The sequence below is a fragment of the Argopecten irradians genome, chromosome 2, assembly GCF_041381155.1.
Source record: "Argopecten irradians isolate NY chromosome 2, Ai_NY, whole genome shotgun sequence".
Lineage (NCBI taxonomy): Eukaryota > Metazoa > Mollusca > Bivalvia > Pectinida > Pectinidae > Argopecten > Argopecten irradians.
In genome coordinates this window covers 36,182,484-36,206,725 of record NC_091135.1, presented here as the reverse complement: position 1 = coordinate 36,206,725, position 24,242 = coordinate 36,182,484, and the positions used below count along the sequence as shown (strand labels likewise).

The 24,242-nt window shown below is 34.7% G+C and overlaps 1 protein-coding gene and 1 non-coding gene across 7 annotated transcripts; one reads left to right on the top strand and one right to left on the bottom strand.

Moving 5' to 3' along the window:
- The first annotated feature begins 344 nt into the window (after window positions 1-344).
- On the top strand, window positions 345-23,326 carry LOC138315325 (AKT-interacting protein-like). Of its 6 annotated transcripts, XM_069256257.1 has the most exons (11): window positions 345-471; window positions 9,975-10,061; window positions 11,776-11,969; window positions 14,466-14,530; window positions 15,059-15,159; window positions 15,441-15,529; window positions 16,030-16,128; window positions 16,818-16,925; window positions 17,449-17,522; window positions 19,254-19,303; window positions 20,438-23,326. In XM_069256257.1, the coding sequence occupies exons 2-11, from the start codon at window positions 10,044-10,046 to the stop codon at window positions 20,552-20,554; spliced, it is 915 nt and encodes a 304-aa protein (XP_069112358.1). In that variant the 5' UTR covers window positions 345-471; window positions 9,975-10,043; the 3' UTR covers window positions 20,555-23,326. The 6 variants fall into 6 exon arrangements, with proteins under 6 accessions (XP_069112358.1, XP_069112359.1, XP_069112360.1 ...); XM_069256258.1 differs by lacking the exon at window positions 19,254-19,303 and having other exon boundaries at window positions 17,449-17,509; XM_069256259.1 differs by lacking the exon at window positions 19,254-19,303.
- Window positions 2,214-2,286, bottom strand: Trnai-aau (transfer RNA isoleucine (anticodon AAU)). Its single transcript has one exon. It is a non-coding gene; the product is annotated as a tRNA-Ile (tRNA).
- Window positions 23,327-24,242: the final 916 nt, after the last annotated feature.

Genomic DNA, 24,242 nt, shown 5'->3' with positions numbered 1-24,242 from the left:
GTACATGTAGTCTGTCCGTGTTCCGTTCGGCCTTCCTCCCGTCCTAAAAATCATGTTTAAAAATACCACGAGACATGTACACTTTTTAGTGGGAAAATTGGAGAAAGGACAATCGTGCTGATATAGGACTTCCTATTTATTTATTTATTCATTCTGCCGCTAAAAGCAGAAACATATAATAATACTGTATATGTTTCTGCTAAAAGTCACGAAAAGACCACAAGTGGTTGGAATCATAATTCATTATAATATGATATAACATGAAAATCAATATATTAATTACTTCATTAATTTTGATTAAACTAACTTTCATAATAATATTTATGTGTATTGGCTCCGGGAGGTTTCGACTATTTTCCGGATATTCATCCTAAGCATGATTTGTATTTTACTTTTACATATACCGGAAGTAAAGAAGATCTGTGGAAATAAAAAATTGTAAGGTGTTGGAATGTGAAAAATCTAGCGAAGGTTGGTATTTAATGACGACAGAGCATATCTAACGGAGGTGGTAATGGCTTTGTACGTGTCCAATTATACAATATGTATGTCTGCAATGATAATTGAATTGTATTACTTTTGATACACCGGAAAGACACCCTCCTCTCCTTTCAGTTTCGCATCTAAAAGTTGCATGATACATGTATTTCTAGACTAGGCTAATATGCATTCATGCATATATACCGGCGCTACCTTTGATATAGTTTGCCGTCATTACACGGGTGTCTTAATTTTTAAAAATGAAAATTTACGACATCTAAATCTTTTGTCTTTAAAATAAGGATAGGACATTGTGAAATTTATATTGGTGTTTCATTTGACTCGATAAGACAAGTATTTGCGGAGAAAAAAGATTTTAGTCCCGGTTCCAAAGTGTCTTCTATCTCTACATCTATATTGTACTGACCACCTCCATCAAGCTGAAGTTTATGTCAATTGGAGTGAGTGTAAAAAAAAAATTAATTGGCAGAAAGGATTGCTGATTTGAATGCTGTAGTTGAAGGGTTTGAGAAAATTTGTGGTTGTAAGGAATTCCAATGTGTCATGGTTCTAGGAAAAAATGAATATTTACGTGTTTGTGTTCTGCATGAGGGAGTCTGATATGTGAACAGATGTGCATGTCTTGTGTTGCGTACTGGAGTACTCCCATAACATGAGAGTCGACTGGTCAGCCGTTTTTTATCCGACGTTATTTTGCTGACTGTCAACTCTCATTTCCGAAGGGTCATTTCTTTGATGCCGCTTCCGACGTCAGATGAAGGAGGAATGAAAAGTGCAATAATATCAATATTTATAGCTCAATCAGTGATAACATTGATGTGTACTTACAGTTTAGGTATTAATTATCCCATTTATATAGGAAAACCATAACTTGAGGCCTCATAAAATAGTATTTTAGCGGATTAGATATGATGAATCCTTTCCGTAACATTTTGACCTAGTTTTAAATATGGCGGCTGGTTACTACAAAAAAAACGAAATGTGAATTCAAGCGGACAGAATGCAAGTAAAAGTAAAGGCAGATCAAGCGTTTTGGGGACTTTGCAATTCGTTTTTTCTATTTACCGGGCGGATCACTTTCATCATGAAGTTTTGTCTGGGTCATGAAAGTTTACGTTAGGAGTTGTAAATATTTTTTTTAGATGGATATTACAGCTGATTTTGTCAAAAAACTTGTTGATTTTTGAAAAAGAGGTAGGTATTTGACCTTGATGACGATTTAAATATGATTTAAACGTGTTATATTGTCATAATCCAAACTTTGAAAATGTTACCCTCAGCATCGGGAAAATGGCCTATCGGAAGTTAGAGGTTAGACACGACGTAATGTTCCAAAAGTGTCTCATCGTGCTATACCTCTAACATTGTTGGAGTATGTACTGGAGGAATCGAACGAGTAAGTCTTTCTAATTTTTATTTTATTATGTGTTATTTTATGAAGCATGGTTAGTCGCATGTCTTTCCTACGGTGTTCTAGAGTGCGCCAGTTTAGATGTTGTATCATGTCACCAACACTGGAGGTGTTTCTGTGTTTGTTGGTGACAAATCTTGCTGCTCTTCTTTGTACCATTTCAATTTTGCGTGGTGTTTAGTAGTGTAAAGAGATAGTGACAAATCTTCCATGAGATGGGACCTTTTAGTCTCTTCCTCGCTCGAAGACTAGTCAAACAAGTTTTGGATATACATGTGTAACAGGAGAGGAGAAAATGTAGCGGCCAGACCGGGATTTGAACCCAGGACCCTCCGAACATTAGCCGAGTGCTCTACCGACTGAGCTACCTGGTCAACGATGATCGACCCAGTCCAATCCCGCTGCACTCCTCCCTCCTTTCTCGAAGTCTTCGCCCTCAAAGACATACGAGACCCTTTCCAAACACCACCACCGTGGGTTATTTAGTTGGGTGCCAATTCTGTAACAGGAAAGGAGAAAATGTAGCGGCCATACTAGGATTCGAACCCGGGTCCCTCCAAACAATATGCAGAGTGCTCTATACGGACTGAGCTACCAGCTGGTCACTGATGATCAACCTAGTCCAATCCCACTACACATGTGTAACAGGAGAGGAGAAAATGTAGCGGCCAGACCGGGATTCAAACCTGTGACCCTCAGAACACTAGCCGAGTGCGCCGCTCTACCGACTGAGCTACCTGGTCACCGATGATTGACCCAGTCCAATCCCGCTACACTTCTCCCTCCTTTCTTGAAGTCTTCGCCCTCGAAGACATACGAGCCTCTTCCAAACACCACTACCGTGGGTTATTTAGTTGGGCACCAATTTTGTAACAGGAGAGAAAAAAATGTAGCGGTCAGACCGGGATTCAAACCCGGACCCTCAGAATACTAGCCGAGTGCTCTACCGACTGAGCACTGAATATGAAGAAACTCAAGATACCAATTAAGCCTTATCAGTAATAGATCAGAGTTCTAATGCTAAACATAAAATCTAAAGCTGTGGAAAATTGTAGTAATAATTTTTATTTCCAGGATGCTTGACCATTCTAAATGTTAGGTTGATCACCATATGTGACATATAGTTCTGGAACTCCTGATCGAAAGTGTCATTTCTTTATATGTGTTAGCAATCTGATATAAACCAACCTATTTCAGAGCATTTAAAAATAAACCCATTGACATTGGTATATGTATAATTAAAGTAATGTATTATCTGTAAATTAAGATGCAAAAGCTTATTTATCTAATTACCAGTATACTGTACTTGCATATGCTGCAGATATGCATATTCTAATAGTAATCATATTTAAGCACTTTTCTGCTACATATTTTGTCCTAAAATTTGATTGCACTAATATATTTTCTACATTAACATCAGTATAGCAATTATTATGAATGCATGAAATCGTCTTGAATTCATCACTGTGCCAGTTATCTGTTTAAAATCAGTTTTGCGCTAAAATTTTAACTTCAGCACCAAAATTTTGAACATTTGTACTAGTTAATTGCTGTATGTTTAGTTTAATTTGCTGTTGATCTGAAATGTTCAGATAAAAGGCAGAGTACCCAGAGAAAACCTACCAACCTACAATCAGTACCAGTAACATTGCAACTAGCTATATACCATGTACAGTGTATATATGTATATATATGTAGCTACTGGGGTGTTACATATAATTATATAACTTCCAAACTCAAAACCAGAGATAAAAAACTAGTGGAAATGTGGGAACACATATATTTATAGCTTAAATTATGGGCTTACAAACTAACAAAGGGATCCTGTTTTATATACTGGGTACAAATTTAATTTTCTGGGGGAAAGTTTGGTTACAATAATTGGAAACAATCAAAATTAATTAAAAGTTTACCCATCTGCTGTTGAATCCCATTATATAATTGGAACTTGCAATTGTATAGTTTAATTGTGTGGTAGCTAAAAAAACCTTGTCACTAGTGGAAACTAATGAGTCACCACTCTTATCACTTGTAACCAACAATAGGGTGATGATCATGATGACTTGTAGGTTTCTGAAGATGTAATGTTTTTTGATACAATGTAATTAGTTGGTCCTGATCATGAGTAAACTGAAGCCAAGCATACTTGAGTTCTACAATTGGATCAAAAGACTTCAACATTTAATAATTATAAGGGCTATTGCAGCTGGCTGTATATACCATATGTGCAATTATAAGTTCAGTTTAAACATATTTTATTGAAAACAAATTTACAAAGGGATCGGGCACAAGTTATTACAACTTGTTAAAGGCTTTTTTTAAGCCCATTCCCAAATTAAAAATATAGCAAATCCAATAGTTTTGGTTAGTGAAAATTCCATTTGTAAATCTTTATATGGTAAGTGCAGATGTAGATGTTTTGTTTGGATGATGTGTACTTACTTTGTTTCATTTAGTGATACATAAGGGTAGGTGTGTTTATTAGGTTTGCTACTGTATCTGAGTGAAGGATGATGATGGTAGACCTGGGTATATACGCTATAAAGCCATGCCTGGTGACTTTGTGTCTTCCTGCTGAACCCTTAATATTGACCTGTCTATCACTTACAGTCGGGGGTATGTTATAAGGGTAGGTGTGTTTGTTAGGTTTACTACTGTATCTGAGTGAAGGATGATGATGGTAGACCTGGGTATATACGCTATAAAGCCATGCCTGGTGACTTTGTGTCTTCCTGCTGAACCCTTAATATTGACCTGTCTATCACTTACAGTCGGGGGTATGTTATAAGGGTAGGTGTGTTTGTTAGGTTTACTACTGTATTGGAGTGAAGGATGATGATGGTAGACCTACTGGCTAATTTATATATACACTATAAAGCCATGCCTAGTGACTTTGTCTCTTCCTGCTGAACCCTTTATACTGACCTGTTTACCCACAGATGTAGGAGGTAAACATGGGCTAGTCGTGATTGACCAATGATTTACCTGCCGATAAATTAAGTGGCCGTGATCAGGCACAGGTGTCCCGGGGCTGTATACAGACTGGACATCACACTGGACAATGGTGTTAGACTGATCAGAAGTTTTAAGTGTGCTGGTTGACAGCATTAATGTTCAATATCTATATACCTATGTGTAATATTGGGAACCTTGCTTGATGTAATAGTTACGTATATTATATACACATACATGATTACATGTGTGCAGGTATGAAAGCCAGACATAGCAAATTGTGCACAAGTATATTGTATTAGATATTCATAGCTGCACACTGAAGTATATACATTGTATGTGCATTAATATTATAGGTCATGTAATTGAATTTAAGATCAAAGTCAACTCAAATTAAGATGGATTTACAATGAAGGATGACTCATATTTCAGGTAATATGTGATTTTATATCTATATTCTATATAGTAGTTACTTATTTACTGATTATTCGATCACTTCTGTTTTTGATTTACAAAAATCTATAAATATGACATCGTTTTTTACCATGTCATTGTGAAAACTATAAGGATAGCTTAAGAGTATTTCTAAATATAGAAATCTAATCATGATTTTAAGGTCCCTGTGTTAGATCATAGCTTGCTCCATTTAGGGTCTCATGCTAGACTTTTTTTTTATGTACACATATAAAACTGTGTAAAAGTGGAATATATAAGTTACTTGTAAATGTTTAGAGTGAACACACAGGTACATATAGATACTTATAAATGAACTTAAATATGGCTTTATTGGATATATTGCGTATAGTGTAAGAAAAAAATACTTGGGAAACTTAACGTCTCATGATCAATGTAGGCCTAGGAATTGGTTTTTGTTTCTTTCTTTTCTATTACGGTACATTGGAATTGAATTATAAATCTTAAATAGGAGAGAAAAACAGACAATCACAGACAACATATCTCTCCTCCAGTGCTGTGATAGTTTTTGTTTGCTCTCATTTGTGTATATTCTGAGTGGAATTGAATCCATGTAGATCGTTTATTAATTTTCACAAGGAGAAAACTGTGTGAACAACCATTATCTAAGGTATGAAAATAGCAATGAATGACTTGAGAATTGCCTTAGTATAGGAGTAAATTGGTTAAGGTATTTACACACTGAATGCTATCTGTATTGCATGGTAGCTATATAAGTGGTCTTGTCGTATTTAAACCAATTCACTATATACCACTGTAAAGTGTAGACAAGAGATTATCTATACTCATTGTTGGGACTTCTCCAGGTGTATTATCCAATTCTTTCCATTTACCAGTTGCCACAGGTGAAAATTATAAGTACAATACCTTGCCACTTGTAGACCGATTTACTCAGATTTTCCTCTATATCGGGCAGAAAACAGATGTTCAGAACATAAAACTGAGTGATATGACATATATCGATGTCCTTCACATACACAGCATGATATGATACATATATAACCTTTTGATATATAGAATCCTGTGCTGTATTTTAATTGTGTTAATACCTGTTTGTGTTAGTATGTAAGGGAACTGAGCAATGGCTAAATGTTGGTGTCCAGCTGGTATATATACAATATGTCAGGTTGATAATGATCAAATGATCACATGTAGTGTCCGTTTAGATCGAGTTAAAACTCCCTGGTTTAATTTCTAAGTCATCGCAATTCCGTTACAGTGGCCAATCCAGAGAATAATCTAAATATAAAGGGGGTTTCAGAATTGTTGGTGAGGTTTCCATGATTGTAAAAATTGAGGAAAATGGTTAAAATACCAAAATTTCAATGAAAATTAATGAGGACAGATTTTCTGAAGCCCAAAAAACACTTTGTTATCGTATTAAAGTCTAACTCACCGAAATAATCACCGAAACACATTAAGGTCTTATATTTCATATCATGAAAACATGTTTTGTTTATGAACCTAAATAAACAGTTTTGTTATAAATATTAGTTGAGTGATATATATGCTCTGTGGGCCTTTTGTCATATGAAGGAGGGGCAAACATCAGGTTTGGACAGGTCTCACTAAAACTGTCATCAGTACATGACCAGGTACTGATTCTGTTATAGCATTTGTCTAAAGATTATAGGGCGGTTAACGTTCTGTTAATTTCCTCTTTTTTGTTTTACTGATACATACTTCTTCTCAAGTTCTACCGGTGCGATTTGGCTGAAACTTGCATGAAATGATCCTGACATGGTCCCGACAAAGTGTTGTTATTTTTCGGGTCGATCCGAAATCCAAGATGGCCGCCACAGCCGCCATCTTGAAAACACATTTTGAACTTCTTCTCAAGTTCTACCGGTGCGATTTGGCTGAAACTTGCATGAAATGATCCTGACATGGTCCCGACAAAGTGTTGTTATTTTTCGGGTCGATCCGAAATCCAAGATGGCCGCCACAGCCGCCATCTTGAAAACACATTTTAAAACTTCTTCTCAAGTTCTACCTGTGCGATTTGGCTGAAACTTTGCATGAAATGATCCTGACATGGTCCCGACAAAGTGTTGTTATTTTTCGGGTCGATCCGAAATCCAAGATGGCCGCCACAGCCGCCATCTTGAAAACACATTTTGAACTTCTTCTCAAGTTCTACCGGTGCGATTTGGCTGAAACTTGCATGAAATGATCCTGACATGGTCCCGGCAAAGTGTTGTTATTTTTCGGGTCGATCCGAAATCCAAGATGGCCGCCACAGCCACCATCTTGAAAACACATTTTAAACTTCTTCTCAATTTCTACTGGTGCGATTTGGCTGAAACTTGCATGAAATGATCCTGACATGGTCCCGACAAAGTGTTGTTATTATTCGGGTCGATCCGAAATCCAAGATGGCCGCCACAGCCGCCATCTTGAAAACACATTTTGAACTTTCTCAAGTTCTACTGGTGCGATTTGGCTGAAACTTGCATGAAATGATCCTGACATAGTCCCGACAAAGTGTTGTTATTTTTCGGGTCGATCCGAAATCCAAGATGGCCGCCACAGCCGCCATCTTGAAAACACATTTTGAACTTCTTCTCAAGTTCTACCGGTGCGATTTGGCTGAAACTTGCATGAAATGATCCTGACATGGTCCCGACAAAGTGTTGTTATTTTTCGGGTCGATCCGAAATCCAAGATGGCCGCCACAGCCGCCATCTTGAAAACACATTTTGAAATTATTCTCAAGTTCAACTCGTGCGATTTGGCTGAAACTTGCATGAAATGATCCTGACATGGTCCCGACAAAGTGTTGTTATTTTTCGGGTCAATCCGAAATCCAAGATGACCGGCACATCTGCCATATTGAAAACACATTTTGAACTTCTTCTCAAGTTTTACTGGTTCGATTTGGCTGAAACTTGCATGAAATGATCCTGACATGGTCCCGACAAAGTGTTGTTATTTTTCGGGTCGATCCGAAATCCAAGATGGCTGCCACAGCCGCCATCTTGAAAACACATTTTGAACTTCTTTTCAAGTTCTGCCTATGTGATTTGGCTGAAACTTGCCTGAGATGATCCTGACATGGATCGACAAAGTATTGTTACATCTCTGGTTGATCCCAAATTGAAGAAGGCTACTATGACACTATATCTAATTAATTTCCTACATGTTAAGGCCCTTGGGCCTCTTGTTTGAAATAAAATTTGTTGAAGGAAATGGAAAATGATCCTGACATGGTCCTGACAAAGTGACACCATATGAAATTAATTTTACTATTGCCAAGGTAGTCAGATGACCGTTAAGGCCCTTTGGGCCTCTTGTTTGTTTTACTGATACGTATTATTAATTTGTGATTTTGATGCCAGGAAACTCACCTGTAGATGTCTATACATGTATATATATATATATATATATATATATATGGAGATCTCTAGAGGCGACAGATTATATAAATATGCCAAATAAAAATGATTAATTAATCAGCAGTGACTTATCTGTCTCTACCTGCTTCAGATTGATGGACTAAAATTTGTCAGTGGTGTGGTCCTGTATAGAGTGTCTCCTTCCATGTCCTCATACCATCAGTATCTGGAGTATTAAAGTCATGTACATGTATCATTTTCAACTTGATGATTCAATTGAACCATGACATGTCATAACCAATTTGTTTGGAGTGGTATGCACAGCACTTGCTAGGACATAACCATGATATAACATTTGAATTGATTACCGAACATAAAAATAATTTTGCGATCTGACTTTCAATCATTTCTCAATATTTTGTTGATTAAGTTGCCCCGCAAAATTATGAAAATATCCCTCGAAAATAACCGCCTATAGTACAGTATATCTAGGTACCATATCCAGCTTTTAGCTTGTAACCCTGTTTTGATGAATTTTATTCAGAGTTCACAAGTCCTGGACCATATAACTTAACAGATTTTTTTGGAGTTGATCAGTCCATAACTTTGTAACCAGGCATGCAGGATAGCACTAAAAGTGACTGCGTATCATCACTTTGATGTGGCAGTATACATACTTATTAACCTACTATAAAAGGCACTTTAACCTATTTCCTGAGGATGCACCAATTTGGTTCTTAACCTCATCTACAAATCAGACTGGTTATGGGCAGGAAATGTGGGTAGCTTTTCAGTGCATACTTCACCAAACTATACCATTCTAATAAGTGTGCGCATCGATTGTTCCTTGCTTCGACAATTTTTTTGGTTCAGTCTGAACACTTTTTGTGATACAATACAACAAACTTGTAATTGTAGCTGTGTAAGTAACAATGTACTGCTACATTGTACATCAGATGCAGTAACACTTATCGGCGAACGGGAAAAGATTTCCGTGCAATAATTATGAATTTAGTATTTATTGTCTGATTTCATTCAAATTTGGGATACTGCTTTATATCAATGGATTTCGAAAGGAGATCGATAATGGTCAAAATCTGTAAATATTTGCAGGAGCTAGTTAATTACTGGACTTTAAAATCGACATAACAGATAAATACATGGTTTATGACCTGCTTTTTCACTTTCTAATTTCAGTTGATAGCTGTCTACTGTTTTTCACTTTTTTGTTACAGCCAGTAGCTATACGTTGTGTAGGTAATACTGATAGCCATGACATTGATGTTTGCTTTACTCTACAGGTAAGATGATGTAGTGGCGCCTGACAGCTGTGAATATGTAGTACTGATGAGGGACGCATCCAAGCTGTTATGTCACAAAGTCCCCAGGTGAGTCATCTCTCAGGACAGATACATGTAGTATAGGGTCAAAGGGGTCTGGTGCCAAAAACTTCTGTTATAAATAATATATGTAGTAAGAAGGGGTAGGGGTTGGGGAGGGAGGGGGATACTGATTGGTGACAAGATTAAGGCCAGGTATATATGTTATTGTCACACACATACATGGTGTGCGGGGAATGAAGTCATTTTTCAGGACAAATATGTGTAGGATCAGAGGAGCCTGGTGTCAAAAATTGCTGTTGTTATATGTATATATATGAAAATTGGGAGGGTGGGGGGAGGAGTGATGTAGGATACTGATTGGTGACAAGGCTAGGGTTAATGTTATTGTATTGTCTCTCTCACACACACACACACACACATGCGCACCCTCACACATACACACACACACCCTCACACACACACATACTGTATAGTTGCTAAATATTCGAGGGGGTTTTTAATTTCACTAAATTCACAGATCCATCCTAAATCGCGAAATTTAATGCCTCGCAAAAATTATCAAAGTCATGGCTTCTTTCACTATAGCCTGTTGTAAAAATGAGGCTTTAAAAGGCTAGAAAGATAATATGTGAAAATTGCTTTTATAATATGTGAAAGATTGAAAGATGGGGTAGGGGGTTAGGATATACTGATAGCAGACAAGGCTGTGGCTTATATGTTATTGCGATACACACGTTGGACGATCGATGGGAAATGGAGTCTTTTCTTGTGACAAACACATGGATTGTCATTGATCAGAGTGGTCTGGTGCCAAACTTCAACTTAAATATATTAATGTAGTTGGAGTTTTGTAGTGTCTTTCGGGGAAATACAATATAGGGCTGAGGGTTATAAATTATCAACAGACACCTACCATGGATGGGAGAATGGAGTGGGGGAATGACTGTTAGGTGATAGGTAGATGTATGTTAAGTAGATACCGATTAGATTGATGAGCCCAGCAGTCAATCTTATAATTACACCTGTAGCATTGAGAAGGCTATGGCTATATATATACAGGACAGATATATTTTTTTAACTAAAACACACAATCTATAATTTGTAGGGAGTAATTTCTCACTTCATATATAAATTACTATTAACAAACAATGTAAAAAGGTATCCTGTACACATTGTTTAGCTTCCCTCTATATATAATCATGCTGAGTTATTAATGTTTTAGAGTTACTATTGTCTGATTATGATAAATAGCATTACCTATAAAAGTACATTATGGTCTCCTCCTAAGACATATACAGGTATGCTTGTATTTAGTTTCTATGGGCCCTTCAAAGTAACTGTTTGCTATCAGTATAAATTAAGCAGCAAAGTTCTAAGACTGTATAAGATTCCAAAATCACATGTTGATGTAAAATTAATCTTACTGTGATTTTGGAATCTTATACAGTGTAAATCGATGTGCATAATCAAAATAAGAACAAGATATCTTCAACTAAATAAGAGTTATTCACCCATTTGTTACAAAACAATTTTAAAACAGCTACTCGGTCTTAAACTACTAGAGAGATTTAAATGAAACTTGATGGCAATACTTATACAGTGAAGCTGTGTGTAATTTGTATTGGAATAAGTGCCCCCTTAGAGTTATGCCCCTTTATTTCAAAAAGATCAATATAAGTTGGCCTCCTGGATGACAGTTCTAGGGTTACCAGTATATATTTGTATACATAAAGACCATTTATTATCATTATAATTCCAGGCGGCATCCAGTACTCCCACAGAACCAATGGTAAAGGAAACGAGCAAGGAATGCAGGAAACTCCCATCTATCCCTGATTCACAGACTCCGACAACTATGGCAGCCCGCCCTAAACAGACACATGGCTCTAATGTCAAGGCAAACACCAACAGTTATGGACCATTCATGTTGGAGTATTCCCTAATGGCTGAATAGTTAGTATATAGTGTTAAGACAGTTTGAACACTTCTGCAGAGTACTGAATAGCTGCTTATATTCACTGGGGTTTTAATTTTGCTAAAAAAGCGGATCAAATTTTTCAAAATTAGGGTTTTAAATGTGATCTAGCCTGTGACGTTTTCAAAGACTACAAAGATAATTTGTGAAAATAAACCCCGGCGAATAAGTTACAAACAATAAATTGTAAAATTTTACAACTATATGTATCATGTGAGTTTGAACATGCTGTAGTGCATGTGGCATTATTATTCCATTATCTAACTAGGTATAGTCAAGGTCAACCTGTATGTTTGTTCAAGAACTTAGAAAAAGGTCAAAACAACTAGTTCTAAATGAAAAAGAAAGTTCTAGAAAGTCAAACCTGATATTCGTTGTATAACCAATTGTGTGAAGAACTACCAATTCTTTAAAATGTTCTGTAGCCAGTTTTAATTTTGTGAAGAACTACTAATTCCTTAGGAATTAGATACCTTATATATTTGTTTACATTAATGTCCTAGCATGATATTCTATAAACTGTGTAATTTGGCGTATTTTGCGGGTCAAATAAAAATCACGAACGTTAATCACTGCAGTATCAAGCATAACTAGGTTCAGTAGAACAGTATAACTGTAAATCATGAAATTAAATCAACAGGATTAGATTGCAAAAAATTCAGTCACTGCAAAACATGTGATCATAACCAATAGGATTATAGATTGGCTAGCATGTTGGGATTGTTGGCTTTCAATGTATTTTAGAGTGAAAACCTCCAAGGTTACAGCAAAATAAATTACCGTATTCGATCCAATAAGCGCACAGGGCATTTGAAAAATCGACAAAAATGAAAAAGTGCTTAATAAGACAAAATTATTGCAAACCTATACAGTTTTGGTCTTGAGCAATTGAAATGGAGGCCTCAAGGGGGGGAAGGGGGCTTATAGGGACATGGGCATTTTTTTGGTTGAATATGGTAAAATATTACATATAAAATATTATGATTTATTATTTTTCTGGATTTTTTGTCACTCTTCATTGGTCAAAAACACGCCACGTGCTCACCGATAAAAAACTATATTGCACGATTTTTCCGGAAGTAGTTTATAGAAAAAGTATATTGCACGGTTATTTTTAGATAACGTTTGCATCTACGTTACCAAAACGCTTCGAGTTCCTTGCGCTTTGAAACAAACGCTTTGATGACCTGAGTTTGAAGCGTAACCACAAAATGTGACAGACGACGTTGATTGTTACGGTTTCTATCAAAGATGATAATGACTTCCAGCTGATGACTACAGTTTAAACTTTCAAATTTTCAACATAAACACGGTAGGAGAGTAGGAAATAATCGAGTAACATTCATTAAGCATCTGGAGCCATTGAATAGTGAATACGTTTGATATTTATTTGAAAATTTCCACCTAGACTAGTAACAACATTAGGCCGAATTAAGCTAATCGTACAGTATGTATACGATTTTTATTTTACGAAATGGAGTACTAAGCATAATAGAATGTATGTTCATGTCAATCTGAATCTTTTAATATATGTTTGGCGTCGAAGTGGATTATTTCAACGGAGAACAAACTACACATTTAATTGACTGTGTCCGACATGGAACTACAGGTATATTCGAGTACATGTACATGTATGCAATTGACAAGAACGCATGTACCGGGTGCATGTAATAAAAGCGTGAAGTGCATCAATTGATACTGTTTTCGTATGTTGTTCTTAAATTAAACATGTTACAAAATCATAAGATTGTAACTGTCATAGCAAAGCAGAATTTACAATGCGACGTTTATTTAGATTTGCACTCATTTCAAAATGTAAAAAAATCCAGAAAAATAATAAAACAAATATAGCATTTTGATTTCGGTCAATACATGGTTATATCGACTACAGAAAAAATATCGACCTCGGACTACGTCCTCGGTCAATATTTTTTCTTTGGTCGATATAACCATGTATCGACCTCATCAAAATGCTATATTTGTATAATACGGGTAATACTTAAATTAGGTATCTCATTAAATATCATATTGGAGTTATCTCCCTTCATTTGAATTTAGATGACTATTTTATTTTTTGCATTTTTCCATTAATGAATATTTGTACCATGGCCACTGTGTTGTTTAGTAGGGAGATGACTTATACCGGTACTTATCTTACATCAATGTCTGATGTCTAATTTCTTTGATAATTGTGTCTTTGTTGATATTTTTTTTACTAAAATCTTAAAATGACTTCTTTTAAATGATTCTATACATTGTAGAATGGCATGCTTAAAATGCTGGTCCCTTGCATCTAGCTTTGTGTTTAGATATCTGGTAGTTGTTGTATTTTGTGAAAATAGAGTTCAACATACATGTTTCAGAATTTGCTTTTGAAATGAAAGTTATCAATTTCAAAGAATATCAGAAAATTAGGGTTTTGAAATGTTGATTGACGTCAAATTAAATGGGAGTTTTTCGTTTTTATTTTCCAGTAATTTATTAATGCAGCAGAAAATTCCAGGATGTTATGCAATTCCCTCTGCGATGTCCTCTCTTGGTAATTTTTTTTTTTTTAAACCACTATACCGTGTACATTTACTCAAATATATAACTTTGAGGTCATTTGGCCTTGGGGACATTGTGTAATGAAGGTGGTTTATTAGTGAATCAATTTGTATGCTGTGGAAGTAAAATGTCAACCATATTTTAACTGTTTCCCCTACTCATGGCACATTAATCTGTTTACTACAGTAAACATGCATATGCCTTTTATCCATTGAGATGCATTATTATGTTTTGATTCACATGTAAAAGTTCATCCTATATGAGATAAAATGCTGATGCTAGAAACGTATGTTGTAAAACATTGTTCAACCCATGGGATGGGGTCATTTAAATACAACTTTAACTCCTTCTCCAGGAAAGGGAAGGCCGCTAATAGGGGGAGGGGCACTAGTTACGATGAATATGGTATGATGGTTTTGAGTGTTTTCTCAATATTTACAATAGGGCATGTACTGTTTATTTCTCTGTATTTACAGTGTGGTATATGGTATACTAGGTATGGTTTTCTCTGTATTTACAGTATGGTACGGTGTATTGTTCATCAGACAAGGCCTATACCAGGAAGGGGCATTCAAGTTTACCATTATCATTCCAGACAACTTTCCTAATGGCGAATGCCCTGTAAGTGCTCTTACTACAGAAAGCTTATTTAATCTGTATACTGATATATTTTCAAAGTTCACATCATTTTACTTTATGACATGTTTTCACATAATTTGATTTAAAAATCGATTTGTAATTGAAAATTAATCATTTTTGTACTTCGATCAATCTTTTTTGAAGATTACCACCAAATTCTGCAATAGTTAAGGTAAAAAATAATTAATGTATGTTTGATTAAATTGGATGTTTGATTAAATTGGATGATTAAATTGGATGTTTGATTAAATTGGATGTTTCAGAGTCTAGTCTTTGATTTACCAGTCTTTCATCCTCTGGTTGACCCATTAACAGGACAACTAGATGTCAAGCGTGCATTCCAGAAATGGAGGTGGGTAAAATAGATCAACAGAGCCTCATATGATAATTTCCAACACAAAAAAAGCTCCAAGGATTGTTAACAAAAATGTACTGCATGTGAATTCAAGTAATTTAACTTGATAAGCTTCAAAATAAGTGTAAGCTTTCAGACCGGCCATAAGCTTTGAGGATGAGATCATTTATCCATACTACTGTACATCATCATGTATTAAATTTTTAATGTAAAAACAGCAAAGATTGAATTCTCTTGGTTTTATATAATGTCTATAGTGCATGCAGTGTATGATATCCATCATTCTGGTATTCATGTATTGGTCTGTCATCTCAAATTACTTTTGGTCAGAGCCATCCTTTTGCTGAGGGAACGTACGTTGAATGTTGTCTCTGGACTAGCACATAGAACAAGATTCAATAAAAAACATTTGTTTTGTGTAACTTATGTTGTCAGGAAGCGCCGTCTGTATTTGTCGCCAGTGTTTATGATTGAAATGTTTGATGTGTTTGTTGCAGGAGGAATGTCAACCATGTGTGGCAGGTCCTCTTGTATGCACGACGAGTTTTCTACAAAATCGACAGCAAATCTCCGCTCAACAAGGAGGCTGCTGAACTGTAAGTAAGAAATAGTAAATTCAGAATTATTGAATTTGGACAATTATCAAAATGTTTCTGTTGACATATTCTAATGTATGATACAATACAGTGTATTAATTTAAAGTACAGAATTACAGGAATTGTGTTTTTCTATATGATTGTGTTTTGATTCCAATGTCTAGTTAATTTCTGGCAAAAGTTCTATTACATATTCTAAAATTTCATGAAATTTATTTCTAAAAGATACTCACCAAAAAACAATTTACATACTTATGAACTTAATGTATTACTTGTATAAATGCAAATGTAACACAACTTTTGGAGGACAAAAATAACACTAACACCAAATGTTTATTCTTACAAAATGAAAAAACAAGCTCTCACAAAAATGTCCACGTTTACGGTAACTATAATAGAGGCACCATAGAATTAACTTCTTCCTTCAAATGTTATTTATTATTCCATTTAAGCTATGCCATGCATTTAACAATAAACACTATAAATTGCTTTATCTTTGAGAGAAGAGACCTCTAAAGCGAATTCAAATCCTTCGCAAATAATTGTATCAAATGTATGGTATGTCCCTTGATCATGAATTTATGTAGCCAGTATTTGTGAATGTATTGAAAATAACGAAGACGAAAAATATTGCATACACGAAAAATGAATAGGTTTACAGTAACTGAGTCTGAATGTGATGATTTTAGATACGAAGCTGACCTGGATTGTTTCAAAACGCAAGTCAGTATATCGGTGCAGAAAAGTAAGGAACAACTAAATGATCCTGTGAAGTCAGATGATCCACATTGCCTTAGGTAAGTGTGTGTCCACCCCTGCTAAGGTACAAGGAGGTGACACATATCTTAGTGACCATCACATATTTCCTTAAGATTATTACAAGCAGAGATTCTGGCATATACCAAAGAAGGGTTCGGGCCATTTTGGAAGATATAAGCTAAGCCACTTCAACGATCCCAAATTAAGTCTCATATCATCTGGCTTGAAAATTTCTTTCTTTGATGAATGCATTATACTACAAAGGAAACTCATATAGCTGGAAGTAGAATCCTTATCTTTATCTGAATTTTGTCTTGACAAAAGGTACAAAAAGGTATATAAAAAAAATAAAAAATTGAAGAAAAATATAAAATGATTGGTAGTAAGTTACGAACTGGCATGGAATGCACGTGTTGTTCAATAAATGTAATGAATCATAGAAATTCTCTGTTAAAGATTTATCTGCATGTATGTATTCTTAAATCAAAGTCTATATGTGGAAATGGAAAATTGAAAATTAAATGTGATGTTAATATGCTTGTCTGCCGATATACTGATTAGGTTTAGTCCATTGGATCCCTCGGTCCATGATGACACCCGACAACAAATGCTGAAGATGAAGGTAATAGGGTCAGGTAAATGCTTGGTGTGGTGTAGGTTAACACCTTTCTTACAAATTTTCTATTGATCATGATTTTAACAATTTGCATGTTTGAAATTTGTCTTTAGTCATCTGCTTCAGGTCATTGAATTCCAGCTGTTTTCAAAAACCTGAATGTTGTCTTATACATGTGTCACAGATTGCTATCTCTGTGCATGCAAATTTAATTTAACTTCAATATAAGACGTTTTTTGTAATTTCAAAGACATGGATATTGGATGTCGGCAAACAATAACTTCAAATAACAGCATTGTCCAACATTTAACAGTAATCTGCCAAAACGTGTTGAAGAAAGAACTAATGTTGTGTATACATATAGTAAACCCATCGTCATTCAATTAAAATTTTTGTTCAGATGTCGCATGATAATCTATCTTGAGAAACTGATATAACTCAAATGGATCTTGGTTTTTTTTTCAAAATCTTGTCAATTTTTCTCAGCGTCCATTGTTGTGCATGTATAACTTTGAGTCTGATTGGTAAGCAAATATATAAACCAAATTCCACTCTAGCCCATTTTTAAGGTTCATGTAAAGGCTTTAACCAGTGATATTTTGCAAGCCTATAACTCACTACTGTGCTGCAATTGAACAAAATTAACTTCATTAATTGTTGGTATGTACCCTGGCTAACTGTCAGCTTACTGTTGATATGTAATTTGTGAAGCTGTTTGTAAAATTCAGTAAAATATGAGAAAAATGTATATTTCTGGAGAAGAAATTAGTTCTGTTCAATTGCAGCACAGTAATGAGTTTTAGGCTTGCAAAATATCACTGTTTAAAGCCTTTACATGAACCTTGAAGAATTTTTATAAGTGATCACTTACATAGATCCCAAATGAGTTATCGTATGCGTATTAATGGAAAAAACCATGTATGATTCTATCAGTTAAAAAAATGTGTTTTTCTCATAAGTATGTAGTATATGTGTAATATGGTGAAAGAAAACAGTTTTTGGTGGTAGATGGTGTAAATCAGGGAGATCATTGTTATCGTAGGGGAAGTGCATGTAATCCATGGTATTTTTGTCTTTTAAAATTTCTATTAAAAAACATCCTATTTAGTGGACATTAGTGTACAACCGTTATATTTATATACCGTAACACATATATCACATTAGCTAGTAATTTTACATTGTGTCAGTAACACAATTAGATCCACTTAGTATGTACCTGTTGTTGTACATATGTCCGTATATATTGTTTAAACTCTGTCTCACATAAATACTTCTTGTATTTTATATAATTCCTACAAAAAGTAGTATTGTAGACCATTAATATTTATTTAACATCTCAATCATCCATTTTACTGTAAATTTTACATTACATTGTATATAATACAGTGCAAACCTATCTAAATTGACCACCTAAGGGACAAGAGGAAAATGGTCTTTGTAGCCAGGTGGTCTTTATGCAAAGGTCAAATTTTGTTATAAGTGATCCATTTGGGACCCTAAAAAGTGGTCTTAATAAGTAGCTCTTGAAAAGCAGGTGGCTTTAATTCAGAAGTGGTCGCTAAGGCAGGTTTCACTGTATATATATATACCTAATACAAGTAACAAGTTATAATATGTATGTGTGTCCCTTATAGATTAACCTATTGTAAGCTGTATCTATAATAATATGATGTGTAGTTAGATGTAACCTGTATTAACATATTTAAGCTGTATTCACACAATGTATATAGTATGGTTTGTTGAATTGTAGATGTAATAAGTGAAGAAAACAATTCTTCTTTTGACGCTGTTAAGTTAAAAGTAGGTAACATATCCTTACAAATGGTTGCACTTTACCTCATCACATTGTTAATGTCCCAACACATCAACCTACTGCCTTTCAACAGTAAAACTAGGTACACATGTAAGGTGTTAATACCTCACCCTGCTGCATACCTAATGGAGTCCAGATGCATTACCACTAGGGTTTCACTTCTGTTTAGGGAGTTCCAAACCCCATGGGGCAGTCAATTGCCAGGTATTGACTGTAGGTCAGTGGTTTTTCTTCAGCTATGTACACTGCAATTATAATTCTCATCCTTAACCTGACACTTGCTTAAATGACCACAGCTGATTATAGTGGGTAAAATAAAATAAAAAAGCAACATACCAACAGTGTTGCCAATTATCTCTCTTTGCTGTGCCTCCAACCTTGATCTTTCCCAGTAATGTTATTGCCATTATTTGTGAAATATTGATACACTTAACATTTAATTAAGCAAACTGCAACCTTCAATGAAAATTGTACAAATTCTTTTGAAAGCAAGTTAGACTGTTATGTAAAAAAACTGTAGCATTCAGAATAACAGACAGTTAATATAAAAGAGTCGTATTGAGAAAAATAATATTGTCTTATACGTCTAAAGTTCAACATGACTTATCTTACACAAAGTGCATGTCTAACAGTTGAATCAAAGGGGTCTTACTGATAATAGGATAATATAGTTAGGGACACTGTATATAACTCCGAGGTTCACCATCCAACAGTCTTATTCGCTATGGCTGTACAGTCTAATACTACCATCTATCATATGTATGTTCAGATTAAAACTAGACACAATGATCTGAAAATGAACCAAATTTTATAAAAGTTGTATAAAGATTTTAAAATGAATCCAATTTTAATAATATCAAATGCTTTTATTTCTTCTTTGAAATAATTTTGTAATCTTTATAGAATTCTTACTCAGATTTATTAATATTAGATGTCGGAAAAAAAAGACATTTTACCCTAGTACAAATAGCTGAAATAAAGGAAATGTAAGCTTCTTTAACGATATTGAATGATGATCCTGGCTATACTTTAGTCTTTTTGCTGTATATCTACCTTGACATTATATTAGTTTCATTTTCTCATAAATGATGTCAACTTTTCTCTCCAATGTTTTATAATAGGAAAACGAAAGTGATATCACAACCAGAAATGGGGCCCCTCCTCCAGTCTCCACTAAAGGTCTCTCGTGGATGAAGCCAGGAAGTGTAAAGATTTTCTCCAGAGATTATCCAGCGTAATGTTGTCTGGCAGGAGAATCCAGTGTAATGACATCAGGGACATTCCAGCGTAAATATTCTTGTGTGACTATGCAGCGTAATGGCATCGTATGGTAACTGATTGTGTTAATCAAACTTTACTAGCCTACTTAAACAAGTTTAAGTCTATTGGAATAGACAGACTCCGATCCTGCTAGTTTGGGATACACTTTACCTGTATTTAGCAGGAAATGTTTACACTATATCTTAAATTCTACTATGATCTGTGGATGTGATGGTGATTGTTATGAAATTCTTCAATACTCAGCTTGGTTAGATAAATCATTACGGGTATATGCTAGCCAGCTACCCAGAGTCTATGGATAGGTGATGGAGGAAGAAACGCCCAGGTTAATTTCTGAGTTGTTTTACATTGACCTGTTACAGATCGGTGCCAATATAGTTGCTTGGTGTGTCTGTCAATATGACTCGCTGTTCATAAGGAATCTATTGGCATAACCTGGTATTAAAATGTGCCGCTGTGGAAATGAAGAATGTTTATTCACAGGAAACCTAAAGCTGCAATATTTCACAGGGAAACCATTGCTGGAAATATATGTGTAGCAGATTATATGAAAACAATATGTACTAGATTGTGATGTATTTCAGATGTTCTTGTTGGCATCACTGCATGAGTCCAGAATTTATTTTCTGTTTTTTTATTGCCTGAGAATCTAATGTCTGTGGCCCATTACAATTGCCTTTACCCGTGATACATTATATCATCAGCATCCCTTCATAAACATTTATGAGACTTACCCAAATCAATTTATTTTTTGTGGAATCCTGCATGCTGTTTTAATAACTACCATTGGCAAACATCAGCTGAAATTTACTTAAATGGCGAAAATAGCCATAAGTACAAAGTAACATAATAAAATCAAGTTACTATAGTAAAAACAATATTTGTTTTCAAAAGTTAAAAAAAGTTTATAATGGTTTTGTCTTTGTAATATGAAAACAAACTTCTTTTTGAGAATGAAGAAAAGCTGTCCTATTTTCATATTTTGTTGTAAAACTACCAGAATATGGAAAAGTCTGTAAGAAATTTTGTTGTTATAATTTAACAGAATGCACATTTTACATGCACTATTTACATTCTAATTTTGAGAAACAGTATTCATGGAATCATTTTTATACAGGATGAATTTTGTTTTCAACTTAGTATCTTTTTAATAACGGTATGTTAAATAATGAAATTGTATGAACAATGCCATGGCATTGAAAAATGTTTCAGAGGAAGTTTTGTAACTAATTACCATTATTGAATTAGAGTGTTATAAAAACAGAAATTGCTTTAAAACGGAATTCATAGTATTGTTATAAAAACGGAACTTGTATTTATAACCATTTTTTTTAACTGTATAAAAGTTACTGATCAGATGAAACAAAGGGAGGTAAATCTGAAAGATTAGAATGTGGTTGATGAATACTGTGACATATGATGAAGATCGTCAACAGAAACTTGTGAGACTCATCATGAGACACGAGTCTTTGATGTCACAACTAATTCTGTGTTGTTTGTTGTCTATCCCTGGCTGTGATGATCGGCACTTTTACAGTACCTTATTTTACTTATCTCTCAGGCAATCTGGTGATCGCATGGAGACACGTTCCTGTGCATTTTATAAGCCAATTGATATATAAATGTTATCAGCCAGTAGGAGTTGTGACAGTATTTATACCATTATATTGGATGTGTACACATGTGTTATAAATGTTATAGATATCTACATACATATGTGTGTAAGGGATAATAGTGCTGTTATTACACTACTGCAATATTTGTCTCATCAACTGCCTTGTTTACCTGTGTTTAGATCTGTCATTTAAAGTTCTGTATTTAAAATCATTCATCTGTCATTGAGAGTTAAACTGAGGTCTCAAAAAATGGGGAGGGGTGCATTTATTATGTTGAAAAAGGTAGGTCTATTATGGAAAAAATAGTAAAAAAAATCTATGCATTATTTGAGTTCTATAAAGTTTTATTTGGATTATTCTAATAATCCATATCAGTGATCGGTTTTGTTCTGGAATTAGTTTTACTTGTTCAGTATGTTTTTTACATTTTCTCAACCCAAATATCTTTGCTCTGCCATTTAAGGTTATTAACAGTGTTTTTTAGTAACGTTCTTTTTTTGTGGCTTTCCTGTATCTTGTATTATGATTATGAGTGTAATGTAGTTAATTCTTTTTAAAACTTTAAGTAAACCATACAAAGATACATTTTAATCTATACATCACAGTAATCAATACATTGCAGTACCAGTTAATAAATTGTATATCCATTTTTTTTTTACAGATACATCTTACTTCAATTCTATACAAATCTCTTTCCCTTAGAAACCCTTTGTCACAGACACTGAGTAGTTAAGTGTGATGCTGAAAGTTTTAAGGGTACACATGGATCAATCTGATCTACCAGAGTTACTTCCCTTCATTTCGAATCAAGGGAAGTAATTCTGGTAGATCAGAATGACATTGTCTAGTTTATGAGATGATGATGACTTTATGAAATGTAGATATTTATTTGAGATTTTGTCATTCTGAATGTGTTGTGATAAATGAATATTTAATACATACATATTGGCCATATCAATGGTTGTTGGGTTTCTAAACATATGCAATACACACTCTATATGGCTCCAATATATGTAATACATGTACCGCATATAGAATATCACTTATACATGTATGTACTACTTGGATACAAGTGTCAACAAGTTTGAATGTTATTAAAAATTCTTAAATCAATGAACTGTTATGTTATTTTCAATACAACATAAATCTTTGTACAAGATGTGAGGTTCTGATATGTACAATCCTCATCATCGAAAACACATGTGAAAGTTTAGTGCAGTGCAGTTTATATGTTTCTGTTTCATATGTCAAGTATATCGTCAGTCCCGAAGCTGGTCCTTGATGTGTATTTATACTGTTGAACTTCTTGGAACATTGTGTATAGCCTTGAAAAATATGGCCCGGATGAAAAGGTTATCATTTCAATTAACATGAACTCATTTTATATTTTAACATATTCACAATTGTAATCCAGTTTATTTAAAGTCACCTGTATTTGCTCTTTAAGTTTAGAAATAATTTGAATTGAGATGCGGTTTAACTAGTGAATTATCAGCAAAATGGACCAAGGGAGCTAACTACAGCTGTGTAATCTATTTCAATGAGGGGGAATAACTCTTACGACCTTGTTACTTGCACCTTCATCAGCACATCCCGACACATTAGTCCGCTAAAACCTAATAATTACCTGGTATATACGTAGGTTTAGTGGACTACTGCTTACTATGCATCTCTTTAGAACACTCATCGCCCTTCATGTTCTTGTTCCCTTCATGCCATCCATTGACTGCATATCCCATTTTGCGAAAACATCATGGAAAATAGGCACCTATCGTAAAATGTGGCAACTAAAGTTTTCTTGAATAGAATGAAACATGGCCATTGGGCGGCCATCTTGATTTTTTAACAAATAAGCTCTTACGGTTTTCATTCTACAGCTGATTGGAAAAGAATGTCAGACATAAAGCCTTTCAAAGAATAGAATGTGTTGCTGCGTGTTACAAAATGTTTATTGACACTAGGAAATAAGTGTAAAGTGTTCAAAGATAGAGTTTCCGTTTGACTTCTTGTTAGAATCCCTTCTGGAGAT

Bases quoted from the DNA above. Each gene is read 5' to 3' on its own strand.
- LOC138315325 (XM_069256253.1), top strand. The intron at 15,160-15,440 runs GTAAGTGCTCTT...TGGATGTTTCAG, and splicing joins TTCCTAATGGCGAATGCCCT to AGTCTAGTCTTTGATTTACC. The intron at 17,523-19,253 runs GTAAATGCTTGG...GTTGAATTGTAG, and splicing joins GATGAAGGTAATAGGGTCAG to ATGTAATAAGTGAAGAAAAC.